The sequence below is a fragment of the Dromaius novaehollandiae genome, chromosome 13 (assembly GCF_036370855.1).
Source record: "Dromaius novaehollandiae isolate bDroNov1 chromosome 13, bDroNov1.hap1, whole genome shotgun sequence".
In the NCBI taxonomy this organism is placed as follows: Eukaryota; Metazoa; Chordata; class Aves; order Casuariiformes; family Dromaiidae; genus Dromaius; species Dromaius novaehollandiae.
Genome location: NC_088110.1, coordinates 19,548,200 through 19,562,443, shown reverse-complemented (window position 1 = coordinate 19,562,443; position 14,244 = coordinate 19,548,200). Strand labels below are relative to the sequence as shown.

At 42.0% G+C, this 14,244-nt stretch overlaps 1 protein-coding gene and 1 long non-coding RNA gene across 2 annotated transcripts in view; one reads left to right on the top strand and one right to left on the bottom strand.

Annotated features, from left to right (window-relative positions):
- Nucleotides 1–355, bottom strand: part of CDYL2 (chromodomain Y like 2) — a 62,409-nt gene extending 62,054 nt beyond the window's left edge. The window contains exon 1 of the mRNA XM_064519740.1: nt 77–355. Coding sequence (XP_064375810.1) covers nt 77–100 — 24 coding nt within the window. The 5' untranslated portion in view covers nt 101–355. The remainder of the gene's footprint in view (nt 1–76) is intronic.
- A 4,883-nt stretch (nt 356–5,238) lies between these two features.
- The window catches only part of LOC112987615 (uncharacterized), a 701,714-nt gene continuing 692,708 nt past the window's right edge, over nt 5,239–14,244 (top strand). The window contains exon 1 of the long non-coding RNA XR_010391477.1: nt 5,239–5,571. This is a non-coding gene — a long non-coding RNA (uncharacterized LOC112987615). The remainder of the gene's footprint in view (nt 5,572–14,244) is intronic.

The window sequence follows — 14,244 nt, the reverse complement described above, 5'->3', positions numbered from 1 at the left end:
CGCTGCCCGCCGCGGCGCCCCGGCCGGCGCCCCCCGGCCGCCCCGCGCCCCGCGGCGCCCCGCCGCCCCCCGCTACCTCGTAAAGGTCCCCCGAAGCCATGCTGGGGTGCGGGACCGCGCTGCGCCGCGCCGTCTCCCTCTCGCCACCTCTCCCGCTCCCCCACTCGCTCGCTCTCTGTTGAGTAAACTGTGTTTTGCAGAATGACAGGCTTCGGGGCTGGCTGTGCGCAGAATCAGAGGCGAGGAGCGGCAGAGAGGCAGGCGGCGGGGCTGGCGTAACCAGCGGCAGCTCGGGCGCACGGCGCCGAGAGCCGCGTCCCCCCGCGGCGGCGGGGCCGGCGCCCCCCCGCCCCCCGCCGCCGCCCCCCGCCCCGCCCGGGGCGCCGCCGCCGCGGCTCCCCCCGCGCCCTCCGCCAGGGAAAGTCCCGCGCCCGCGCGGCCTCCCCTTCCCCCGCTCCGCGCCGGGAGCACTTCAAACTCTTTCCGCGGCCAAAAAAATAAAAAATAAAAAGGGAAAAAAGCCCGACCGCCGAAAGCCACCCCAAAAAAACAAACGCCTGAAAACAGAGGGGGCGACGCGAGGCCGCGTGGAGCCCGCGCCGCCCGCCCAAGGTCACGGCGCTTCGGCGGGTGCGGGCCGGCTCCGCGCCGCCGCCTCGGGCAGCCCGCGCAGCCCCGCGTCTGCCACCGCCCCCCGCCGCGGCCGCGGAGCCGAGGTGCCCGCCGTGCCTTCACGGCCGCCCCGCCAGCAGTGCCCGGGCCGCGGCGCCCGGCCCGCTTCGCACCCCGCCAGGGAAGGGGGCCTTTCTCCCACTCCCTTTCAGCCATTTTGCAAATTGGCCAGCCCTCTCGAGGAAATGGAAGCCGCCCGCCTCCTCCTCGGTCTTGGCTGGACGTGTGGGGTGGCCAACTCCCCACGAGGCCGCCCGACGCGGCGGTGCGCCGTGAGATGAGTGGGGTTCTCCATCAGAGAACCTTCCGGGCCATCTTTGGCGGCGGCCTCGCATGGCTGCGTCCCCCCGGAGGCGCTGCGGCCCACGGCGGCCTCCCCACGTGACGGCTCCCGGCTCGCCTGCGAGGCCGCTCCGGCACAGGACCCGCCACCGCCCTCGAATGTCTCCTGCTCCTCGCGGCCCAAGCCGAGGAGGCTTTCCCAGACCAATCTGGCCATAATTCAAGATGAATCCGTGAATCGTAAGCAGAAGCTTCACCTTCCACCAGACGCGGCGGAGGCTTGAGGAGACGCAAACTGGCGTGCGAGAGTGGCCGGGAGCGGAGCACCGTGACCACAAGCTGCTGAAGGACGCGGCTGCTTCTCAGGGGAGGCCGCTCGCGTAGCGAGCAGCGTTCCTGCGGCTCCCCAGCCACGCGTTGCGAGGGATTTGTTCCTCCAGGTAAAGAAGGTGCGAGCGTCCTCCCAGTATTAGCTTTCTTGATAATCAAGCGTGCAGTCAGATTTTGTTCGGATCGGCCCTTCACATCTTGCCTTCGTAGAGACCCCGCTGTTGTTGTTATCAGCGTTTAGACTCCATGTTTTCACCTCATAACTGACCTCCAACGGGCAGTCGTGCTTCGGCGTGTGGGAGCGACGCCTGGCTTTGCTGGGGTGGTAGCTTATGTTCCTCTTCATCTTACTGGCATTTTTCATCTTCTGGTTTCAGCCCTTTGTGTAACACTGCACTACACGTTAATGTGAGACTTGGCGCTGTCTAGGCTGTTATCTATTCTGTTATAGTAGAGTGGAGCCGGTTATTGAGTATAAAACAGTCGGTATGAGTATGGGTAATGAATACTGGTGGATTTGAACATGGAATTATTTTTGAAATTTCGTTTACAACCAAAATTTTCACCAAATTGCACATATGGTAAGACTGAAGACTTCGCCTGAAAGGATTCCTATTCAAAATATTGATAATGGATATTTTGAATGCTGCCACCTTTTATCATGAAAGTAGGAAATCACATGCACGCATACCAGTCTTGATTGACCCGATCTCCTCAACTGTGAATATTACCTCTGGTGATTATGAACTTGCCAGCTAACCAGTTTAGTATTGACTTTAGTTCAATAAAAACTATCTTATAGTAGTTTGGAGCTTAAAGACATTTATGGTTCATGTAGTCTGCTGGATGATGTGGTAACGTTGAATTCCTAAGCACAAGCAACTCTGCTTACATAAAACCCAAGAGTTTCGTATCTTAAGTAAAAGAGCTGGAAGTGTGTTCTCTGCTTGCCAGTTTGCCAGCAATATTTGGATTTTTGAGATTTGATATTTCATCAGAACAATGTTGAAAGGACTAAGAAATAGAAACTACCTGTACCTTGAGCAAATTTAGTAATGAGTGCAGCAGAAAATTCTTAACTCCTAAGAAATGCACAAGTTAATAATCACACCCCATAGTTTCTCCTTGATGCTACTGTCAGAAAACAAATTAATTATTTTGTCTTATGAGAAACTGAGTTTTACGGTTTACAGTAGCAAATCAGCTCTTCAGAGTGCTCATTGAGCAGAATATTCGTTAGGTAAGTAGATATTTTAATCCATTCCTCTTTAAAATCTGCTTTATTACACCTAGTGTTATGCTTCTTTCTACAGTAGTAAACAAAATGGCAGTCAAATCCAGTGAGTCATTTCTCGAATGTGTTCTGAAATATCCTCTTCCAAAATTGTTGCCTCTCTTTGCAGTAGTAACTCGCATCAAAGGTGTCTCGAACAAACTAAGAAATGTCCCTTTCCAAGATGTGGAAGAAAGTATGTCCTGTCTTTCGAGATGGGTCTGATAATTCGCCTGGTCTTTCTGGGCTTCTGTGTTACTCTGTTCTCAGACAGCTAAAACAAGACCCAGCCTTGCACCTTACTGGGAGAAGTTTCCATGAGCTGGTCTGTATTTTAGGAAAGTGTATGTACCTTGTGTCCCGTGGTTAGCTTACATTAACGCTGTCAGTGTTGTTGCCGTAAGATTTACAACCCAAACAAATTTTAGTTTGAAAGTTTTGAAAAGATGAATGCTTTAGTGCATACTTTGAAGAGGGGAAACATCTTTTTCCTGATTACTCATTCCTTGTTTTAGAATATACAGTCTCTTGGGATGCAGTGGTGTGTGAGTCAATAATGAGGAGTGGGAAGAGGACTTTTGTGATTGTCAAACCCAGGAAAAGTTGATTGCGATTTCAGTGTTTTTTCCCATTCATTTGGCAGAAAACAAAGTTTGAATTTTAAAAAATCTGGCAAGTCTCTATTTTAACCCTAATCAAGTCACACAATATACCTCTGAGTCTTTTTGGAAAAAAAAAAGGAAAATTATTATCACATTGGGCGTTTTTTTGAGTTTGTGATGACAGATTTTCAGGAAATAAATATTTACAAATTTTAATTGTCTTTAAACATAAATATCTTTACTCTGAAATGAAATTGCAGCAAAATCCAGATTTTTGTACAAATTACAAACTCTAAACTGAGCATTTTTGCAAAATATGTGATTATTCATTACTCTTATTGTTTTGCCGCCTTCTCCTATTTCCCATCCCAAGAGAGCATTGCAGGCAAGGGGGACATTCCAAGTGCGATACGTCACGTTGGAACACTGATTTTGGTTTGGTGGATGCTCTGGTTTCCACTACGTTAATTACAGGCATTATCTCTCCAATTGAATACACTTAAAAATGAAACTATTATATTTCAGAAAGCTAAAAATACTGTTATCATATCTCTGCCATTGATTTATTATTGATTGTTTAGTCAGCCTGCCCAGTGCTGTGCAAATACTGGAAATACTGTGCAGTCAATAATACCGCTCCTGCCCCAAGGAGTGTACAGTCTCATCGTGCATTTTGGCAGTGAGCTCTAGGAAAAGTCACTGTAAAGGGCTGCATTGTGTCTTAAGGAGGAAACTGAATGATGGGAGAGAATAGTTTGTAAACAAAGAAATGGAGAGAATTCCTGTATTAGGGGGCAGGAAGGTATGAAAATTGAATGAGAGAAGGGTGAAAACAAGGCATGGGTGAGAGGAAGGAGAGAAGGATGAGGAACCAAAGGTGAATGCAAGGAAAAAGCTGTGCAGAGCCTTGAGTATGCAAAAAAAAAAAAAAAAAAAAAAAGGGGGAGGCAGAAGGGGATATTTTAGCAGCAGAAACTGGAAGTGGAGCAGTGAACAAAGGCACAAGATGTCTATCCCAAACCAAAGAGGGGAGGATGACCAGAACATGAAGAAATGTCTCGCCAGTCAGGATAAAGATGAAAAGAAATGTTTTAGCGAGTTCATAGAGGAAGAGCTGACAGGAAATGGTGAGTATCTACAGCAGGAAGAGGAGAGTCGCTTATGACGCCACTGTTCTGGCTGGGTGATAGACAGGGTAGTGGATTTCTTGGTATTGTGGTGGCTATGTACTCACCCCTTAGGTCTGAAAGAGGGCTAAAATACCCCAGGGAAGTTTTCAGAAAAATTATCAAACATGCAACATCAAATAAGAGTTGCAAAGCAAGATGAGGAGGTCCTTAGTGCAGAGATATTACCTAAGAATTGGAGAATAGGTGATCCTGAAAGGAAAATAGGAAAGCACAAGTGTTTGAATAATTGATTTGCACATTTTTTCACAGGAAGAAATAGACTTGGGAAAAGCTCATTATATTTTGTACTATGCCATGCTATCTTTGAAAGCAAGCAAGTAGTTGTGATCCTTTGGTTCTCATGCTATACTGTGGCACTCCTCCAAACCTTTCTTTGAATCTTACAAAATGCAATTATTTATCATCAAAAGGAGGCATTTGAAACAGAATATGAAATACCACAGTATAGTGAAACAAACAATAATGAAAACAAACAATAATGAAAACCAAGTAGTGATTATGTGTTGGTGTACAGCATATGCAACGGGACAGAACTTTTCCAGAGTTGAATATGTATTTTAATGGCAGTTGTTCTGAAAACCATCTTTACTTCCTATCAAATGAAGACTTTGACCAGGGATAAATGAGAAAATGGATGTCAACTAAGACATATAGGGGAAGACATAAGTATCTACGATGGTTAATACTTCAAATGGGAATCTCTGTGATGCAGTTGTGTATACTTGTCACTATCCGTCTAGATTTAGAAGTAAGAAAATCCTGTTGTTTAGCACATATTTGCTTGGTAGTTCCTTACAGTGGGAAATATTTTATAATAGATATATTGCGTGCACTTATTCTGTGAGTTAATTCATGTGATCTATTGATTTTAACAGATCTCCATGCAAGTATGAGGATCAACTCATTACGATCAGTTTAACAGACTGACATCATGTGAGAAAAAGAGATGGAGAAAAAATGCCTAAAAAATTAAACTGTGGAATGGTGTGTCACAGGAGAAGGAAACAGAGATAGTGTGTACCATTGTCAGAAAAAAGGCAAGTACAGAAATGATCGTGGTAGAGGAGACTTCGCTGTCGAAACGACTTTTCCCTAAACCAGTACAAGCAGTATTCTGTAACAGCAGTCGTTGAGAAGAGCAAGAAGAGAACCTGATAGTGAGTAAAGACTTCTCATCAGATGGAAATGGCTCGGAATTGGTTTCTGCTGTGAGTCAGCAAAGGTATGTTATTCATGGTTTATTATCACAGCCACACAATAGCTACTGTAGAACATGCTTTACTAGGATACGTGTTTGTTCTGGAATATAAATAATCATGATCATTCAAAAATCACAGAAATCCATGGAAGTGTTCTTTTGCCTTCTGTGAGTTTTGGTGCCTTCTGCGCATGTTCATCTCTCCTTTTCAGGTTTCTCTTGCTTACTGTTGTATCGCTCATGGTCTTATTCTCTGAAGTTAAAACCATGTCTGGCAACAAGGATTGAAGCTAATTGTTGTAGAGTCCTTTCTAATGTTGAAAATAACCTAGCGTTGTCTTTGTCTGAACACAGTGGTCCTTTTGCTGGTGCTTCCCAGTGACACCAAAAATCCGTATTCTGCTTTCTCTTGTTTGCAGATGCTGTCGTTTCTACCCAACATATTGTGATAGATAATAGTCAGGTGCCAAAACATTCCTGTTGAAACAAAGATTTGCTAACTTTCCTGCTCAGGAGGAAAAATGGGAAAGTGTAGATCATGTGGAAGTCAGTTTCATATGGTAAATTGGTACTCTTGTCTATACAGAGCTTTCAAAACTGGCAGCTCAACAGCTGGATTTTCAGCATATTTAGGAAATCCTCATCTACACTAAGCAGGAACAAATCAAAAACATGATTTTCATGTACTCATCTATATCTGAAACATTAGGCAAGAGTCCAGTGTTAGAGACATGGGTTTATGGTTTTGTTTTTATGCGAGTAGAAATGCAAGTGTGAACTGGGTGGCTCGGGTGGTTTCTCCTATTAAACAACAAATGAAATTATGTAAACACTTAAGAGTTGTAGAAGCAATGGAAAATGGGATTTGAAACTTACACAGTGCCAATTAAAGGAAGTCAAGGTAAGTTTCACCAGTAACATCTGGACAGGGTGTACTGGAATCATAAAAAGAATCTGTACATAGCTGGACGAGATAGAAAACACTGTTAGATTTAGCTGACCAACAGACTCTCTTAAGAGGTGACGTCTGACATTCTCTATAGCTTGCACATAAAGTATGTGCAGTATTCAGAGTGTATTACCACATAGAAGTAGGCCAATGGATTTTTTTTTCCTGAAATTTGGTTCTTAAAAATTGCACAGAACTGCTGATGTCTACTAATATGCAAATATGCAGGGTTTTAACATCAATTTGTATACTTGTATATGTTAAGTGATCATGTGTTTTGTGTTTTTTAATTGTACAGCTTGGGTCTCCGTATTTGCAATTCACAAAATATCTCACCTGTAATTAGGGTATTCATGACAGGCACAGTGAAGAGGAATAACTGCATGATTGTAACAGTAACTTTGAAATCATATGTGGACACACAACAATTCAGAAAACAAAATTGAAAGATTGCTTCCTTACTACCGAGAGGCAAGATGGAGCCTGACCAGTGTATGAAAAAGATTATGTAATGTCAATATTTATGAGTATGGAGAACCTGACTTTGTAAGTTAGAAAGTGCATCCAGGTCCATTTTTCTAGGTTTACAAGCAAAAAAAAAAAACCATCAAAATACATCAGAGGTGTTGCAAAAAAAAAAAAAAAATTAAGAATCACAGAATAGTTGAGATTGGCAGGGACTTCTGGAGATCATCTAGTCCAGCTCCCCTGCTCAAACCAGGGTAACTAGAGCAGGTTGCCCCATACCATGTTCCGTTGGGTTTTGAATATCTCTGAGGACGGAGACTTCACAACCTCTCTGAGCAACCTCTTCCAGTTTCTGATCACCCTCACCGTAAAAAAGCTTTTTTTTCTCTTGTGTTTAAATGGATATTTAAATTAGATTTCATAAAACTGTATTTAATCTGTTTCTTCTTTATGAGATTTTCAAAATGCTTTCCAAAACAAGAAATATATTAGTATCTTGGGCACGATGATCAGAAAGCTGAAATGTATCAAGGCTCAATAATTCTTAAGATCACAACAAACTGCACAGTCAGGGATGGAATCCATGCCTCAACTCTCAGGCCCTTGCTCCAGCAATTGATTGGATTATCTGTGTTACTATTTCTGATTACATTCTTTAAGGAGAGCCTTCTTTTTGCAGTTATAACTTTCTTGGTCCCTGGGAAATTATGTTGGATTTCGCTCAAGAAAATGCATATATATTAAATTTGAGTATCATAACACAGCTAAAAATATTCTTATTATGAACTAGTAAAGGATTAGCTATTCCTAGCCTGGAATTTTAAAACAAAGATCATTTAGATATGGACAAAACGGGAAAAGCCTGTTGTAGTCCAGGGAAAAATAGCATTAATTTTGTCTGATGCACATTCTGAAATTCTTTCTATGCCTAGTTATTTGTGGTCACTAGCTACACATTTATTTGGAATATGTATGTATTTACAAGAGGTTTGTTTAGGAGCATGGAAACTAAAATTTAAAGGATTTATTTATTTATTTTACTAATATGTTTTATGTTTTTAGATAATATATGTTATAGGGTGCCTTATAGTAAAGTCTGCACTTTTAAAATATATAATTATATTATGCGTATTATTTATTTGTTATTATAGATGCCTTTAAATACAAGCTAGTGGAACTCTCCATTTACATACAAAGGCTGTTGCTGGGTTTCGTAATGTCTCTAAGAAAAGAATTATACCCACTGTGAATGAATATACAACAGACTCTACATTACAGTACATACTTAACTATGCTAATCTGTAGGACTACTTTTTAGAGTAAGGGCTATAAACTAGGCCTTATGGGACCTAGTATTTGCATTGCATTCGTTTGCAGGAAAAGTACACTTCAAAAGCATACTTATGCAGTTTTGACAAAGAATTTGCAAAATGTTAATATCTTGTTCTCAGATATTGTGCTTTTTATATGCTCTCATTTTTATTTTAAGATGTTAAACATTCTCATGTAACTTCAGAAATGTCAAGAATTTTACTTTATTAGTTTTTGCACCAGGATGACTTTTAAAAATTTGAACTCCATTTGCAATACCAATCTACAAATAATGAACCATTAGACTTCCCTTTAGTGTTTCGAACAGGATGTATCAGTATAGATGAGATGGCAGTGAGCCCACTTGTGTTAGGCATGGACCGGTCCAGAGCTGCTGTAATAGGGCTTTTTTAAACCAAGCTGGACTAACTTCTTAGAGTAAGAGTTAAAAGAAGTTACCGGACAAAAAAAGCTAGTTTTAATCTGAAAGACTGATTCACTTTACCAACGTGAATCAGAAGTATTCTTTAAAATTCAGGGAAGAGTAAAACCTGAGTAAGATGAGAACCAGGTCTGTTCCTTTACACTCAAACCTAAATTTCCTACAGTGTAGCTGGAGCAAAGCAAGTTGGAGCATATTAAAAGCCACAGCCTGAAAGCTGGACTTTCAATGAATTTAAAGTAATTATTTCAATATAACAACAGCAATTCACCTTCCCTGAAATTCTGGCCTAGAGTCTTTAGCTGGAGATAAATCACATATTGGTGGGAATCAAAGAAGTGGTTTGTTCCCAGCTCAGCTCCCATCACTTAGTCTTACTGTGTGTTATATTAGTTTCATAATAATGCATTCATTCTAGTTCTTAGTCTGTTTTCTTGCAACATGTTAGTTCTGGTTCAGAGTTCCCTGAAATCAGAAGTTGTATTTTCCTTTCAGTTTAGCATTCTGGTCAGTTGTAGCTGTAATTCTCATTGACTTGTATTACTTTGTGTTTCCACTATGGTTAAACAGTTAAACCAAAGCAAATAAGCCTATCTAAATTTATTGTATGGAAGTAAGAGCTGAGTTTTGTCTATTTGTAAGTTCATGCAAGATATTATTTGTAAATATATATGTCATTTTTCATACAAGACATAGTGAAGAATATTGACACTAATATTGCCTGATAATATTCTTGTTCTGTTTTTGTTACCTTGGCCAGCCTCTCACGTTTCTGTGCACAAACCAGTCCATTTTCATTCTAATTCTGAGTAATGAAACATATAATTTTCTGTTCTAGTTGCTATGTTAATAACAACTCAGTTTCAAAGCATGTGTCAAATAAGAAAATGACTTCCCAATTCCTCATCACCTTTTTTGTTCATTTTTCCCCTCTAATGCAAAAATCTTTGACACCTTTCTCCCCCCGGTAGTCCCATGAACTGAATTTTAGTTCTGTTCCTGCAGTACGGTCCGATGTCTTAGGTGAGCACCTGGCCTCACTGAGGCTAGTGCAAATTTTAAATTGACTTTAGTTAGAGACTGGGACCTTACACCTGATGTCACTATCTTATTTAGGGATAATTTCCAACCCTTTCATTTACAAAGCAGTATAGTGAGTCTGTGTGCTAAGAGATGCAGTTTGGTAGTAGCTGGGCGATTAAGATGGTCAGGGGATGGGAGAACCTGATGTACAGGAAGAGGCTGAGAGTCAAAGGTTTGTTTAGCCCAGAGAAGAGAAGCCTAAGAGGGGGATCTCATTGTAGTTCTATGAGGTGGTGATAGGGAGGATGTGCCAGACTTTTCTCAGAGATGTACAGCAAAAAGACCGGAGGTAATGGTCATAAGTTGCAGCAAGGGAAATTTTGACTGGGCAGGAGGGAAAAAAAATTGATAAGAGAGATTAAGCACTGGAACAGATGCCCAGAGAGGTGTTGTGGAATCTCTGTCTTTGGAGTTTTTCAAGACTTAACTGGACAAGGCCCTGGGCAACCTGTTCTAGCCTTGAAATTAGCCCTTCTTTGAGGAGAGTGGACTAGATGACCTCCAGAGGTCCTTTTCACACTCAGCTATTCTGTGAATCTGTGAAATCACAGGGAAAGATCTGAATTTTTCTGCTTGATCTTTAACTACAGTTCTAAGGATTTTACTCCTTGAAATTTGCAACTGTTAACATCATGTCAGTACATAGTTATACGAAATAAAAGTGCTTAAATTACCTTGTGTGGGTGGAGGTAATCTGTGCAGCCTTGAACTGCAAATAGTAATTAAAAAGGGTGGTAGCAGAATGTATCCTGAGCTAGAGCTCCTGCTATCTGCATTGCTCTGTGCTCTGTCTTCACTGCACTGTGTACAAGCACTAGTGCTACTTTAGCTGAAGGAAGGCAGGAAACAAGTAAATTTGCAAGACAACCATGAACTACCTGTGATTGTTGTGGTACTGATGTACCGCTCAAACATGACTTTCAGCTGGTAAAACATCCTTGCAGTTGGGCATTTGTAATTTGTAAGTGGCCAGATTCTGTCTTCTACATCTTTGCGTTCATTCACATGCCTTTATGTTTCAGGCTACTTCCAAATCCAGCTCTTGAACTTTTCCACAATGTTGGCAATACAAGTCCATGACAGGGTGATGTAACCCAAAGACATGGTCGCTTGATAGCTATTTGATGATTCTTGTACATAACTGCCAACATTTGACATTCAGAAAGTAGTAAAGTTGGCAAATATGCTTGGGTGATTTTTCTGCCATAGTGATCTTGGCACTGTGCTTGGTTAGCAGCAGCTGCAATCTGAATAGCACTGTTTTTGGAGCCTTTACTATCTGCTGGGCCTGTTACGAGGGGTCCCTGGTTCCTCTAAGAAGCACAGCCAGCACTTTAATGAACTGAGAGTTACCCTTCTCACCCACAGAACCTGCACCGTATTTTGTGCTACCCTCCCATGGGTGCTTCTGTGAGGGAGCAGAAGATACTGCTGGTTCTCCACATCTTATGGGGTAGCTTGGGCTGCTGGCAGTAGGCTGCCTGCAGGAAAGGAAGTCAGTTCTCGGGACTGGTGATGTCAAAGCGGTCCAGGGTGTGGATGCCAAGACCAGGACTGATTCAGCCAGGCCTGTCCAAAGGTGCTGCCCTGTTTCTGGCTCGGGGCCATAGCTGTGCACAGAGTCCAGCAGCAGTGGCCAAAGCATGGCTGTTGTCTCTTGCACATACCATCTGCCCCACAACACCTCCCTCCCTGTCCACAAGTGTCACCCCCTTGCTGCCCTGTCTGTAAATCCTGCCCCGGCTGACCTGCCCGCATGTCTCACCATGGCCAGCAGTGCGTTGGGGTGTGGTGCTGGTGGCTGGGATGTACTTGGAGGTCATGAACAAGCTGGGCTGAGGACTATGCTTGACTCACTCATGTGGTTGCTTCAGTGGCTTCGCTGTCATGTGCTAGTGACAGCAGCAGAGACAGAGCTGCCTTTGTCCCCTTCTGGTGCAGCCAGTCATGCTCAGTATCCATGACTCTATCCATGTCTTGCTGACTCTATCCATGCAATCAGTAGAAAAGCTGAAAAAGCAGTTAAGTTGGAGGAAGGCTCGTAAAATAAGTAGTCTGCTGCCAACTAGAACATGAAAATACGCCTGTGAAACGAGTTTAGAGTCCGAGTTTCGGGTCTGAATGAACTGCTACCCATGTCACAAAAACAACCATTTTTCTGGTAGTCTCAAAAGGTTGATACTGGTGGATATAAAAACAGAACTCCTCTGTCATCTAAAGTGGTGGTTTCCTTAGCCCAAAGGTTATGTGTATCAGCTGTCTGCTCTTGAGAAATCCATGCATATGTCTCAATACTTGTACTTGTTAACTGTAGTCTTTCTTGGTTAGTAAAATTCCTAATGGGGGCAAATCTTGCCCCTACTTCCAAAGGATTAATAGGATAAAAGTTAGTTCATGAGCTGGCTTTACAAAGAATAATGAGAATGCACTGCTGATCTTAACTGTATTGGAAGTGGTACCTTTAAAAGCAGCATTTCTATGTGATGTTTAGAAGACTGATTTTTACAAAAACATAATGAAGAGGGTGCATTTCAAATAGAATAGATATATTAAGCTATCTCCCTTCAGGAGGTCCAGATCAAAGAATATTTTTTTCTCTTAATAGTATATCATGAGTGAGTGCCAATATGGAAGAAATTTTGTACATGGACAGGGAACATTTTCATCAGTGTCATTGCTGTGTCAGAAAAGTTACAGAAAGAACTTTATTTCTTGTCAAAAGTCAACGATGACAGACATCAGGAGCCATTGGGTAGTCACTGTTGGAGCCTACAGCAAAACTGAGGAGTAACAGATAAAACTTTTCTAACTCAGGAGGACTTTTAAATCAAATGAGTAAACAGCTATGTTGGCAGTTGCTCCTTTGACCTGTGATTAGTCTGAAGGGCTGTGTAAGACCTGGTGGCCTTAAAGGCTCTTCTTGTTTACTCTATCATCTGTTTTTTCAGTAGAAATTTCTCTCTCTCTCTCTCTTTTTAAAAGGTAGTTCATTGCTACAGATTTCAGAACTACCCAAGGAGGGAGGAAAAGTGGGTATATATTGAGGAGATGTACCACTCTTACACGTAGGTTGGGCTCTGGATTGTAATATTTGCTAGGCAAGATGTATTGCTCTTTTCCTACTGTGGTATCTTCAGAATGTATTTTATAAAGTTAGGCTGAACCACAGTAGTGACACGTTGTGCTTGATAAAGCTAGATGTAAAGGATTAATTTTCTGTTTTATGCATCTGTCTTTGTGTGTGTCCATGATAGATGACATTACAAGACAGTCCCAAATGCACTCTGAATACTAAATCATTCATAAATGCCATTGATCAGCATTCACCTTTCAGGATGGTGAAAGCATGCGTTCCCTTGATCTCACGGTCTTTCTCCAGTGCTTCTCAGCAATGGGCTTAAATGAGAAATGGTGGAACAGTGCTAAGGCTCCCCTCTGTGCTCTCAGGCATCCGACACATTCACAGTGCCAGAAGGAGATGTCATGCCTCTCAAATATCGTCCTGGAATTCCTTTACAGAGGCAAATTCAGGGTAGAATTTATAAGGAAATCTAGACTAGAATATAAGCAAAAAAATCTGAGAAATAAGAGAAAAGAAGTAGGATTAAAATACCTTTTCTCTGATACTGGTTTGTCTACAGGTGCTTTGTGTCATGTACTTTCAGATGTCCATTGTTTCCTAGTTTTCAGGCTTTTGCAATTCTCAGCATTAAGGAGCTTTTTCTAATACTCAACCTGATGTTCCTTGTGTCATTTTGCATCAAAAATAATGTTGCCTCACCAAATGTGATTAAATACCCACTTTATTTTTCCTCTTTCCCATCATCGATGCTGTATTTTTCCCATTTCTTTTCCTGAAAGTACATATATTGTATCTATCATGGTTTATGGACTATATAATTGTACCGGTCTTTGTGTACTATGTTGTTTTAAGTTGTAACAAAACTTTTAAGACCTACCTCTTTTTGGTTTTGGCTAAAAATTTTTGAGAGATTCTTGAAAATTCAGACTGATTTCAGTGGCTTTTGGTGGGACATTTAAGAACCTTTCTTGATGTTTTCTGGTTTTGTTCTTAGGTCAAATGCTTTAGGAATTATCCATTTCAAAAATGCCTGAGAAGTTAAAAATAAAAGCTTGCACCAGTGCTATCCTTTTTCTGTTCCCTGGTGGTACTGAGCTCCATAAACAGCTGTGTCTTCAGAACTTCTGCTTTGTCTTTTTCTTAACTGGAAATGTTTGTTCCACTTTCCTCTTCTTTCTTTCTTCTTTCCATGGCCTTCTCCCATCTCTCTTGTCTACCCCTGAGAACAGGAGAAGCTTTCACCTGCTGTGGTACCCACTGAAGAGGGCATGCTTGAATGTGGTTTGGGTTAGGGAGGAGTGGTGTGGTAGCTCCAGGTTAAATCCCTGGCCAGTCATGGGTCTCCGATAGGTATCCGGAGTT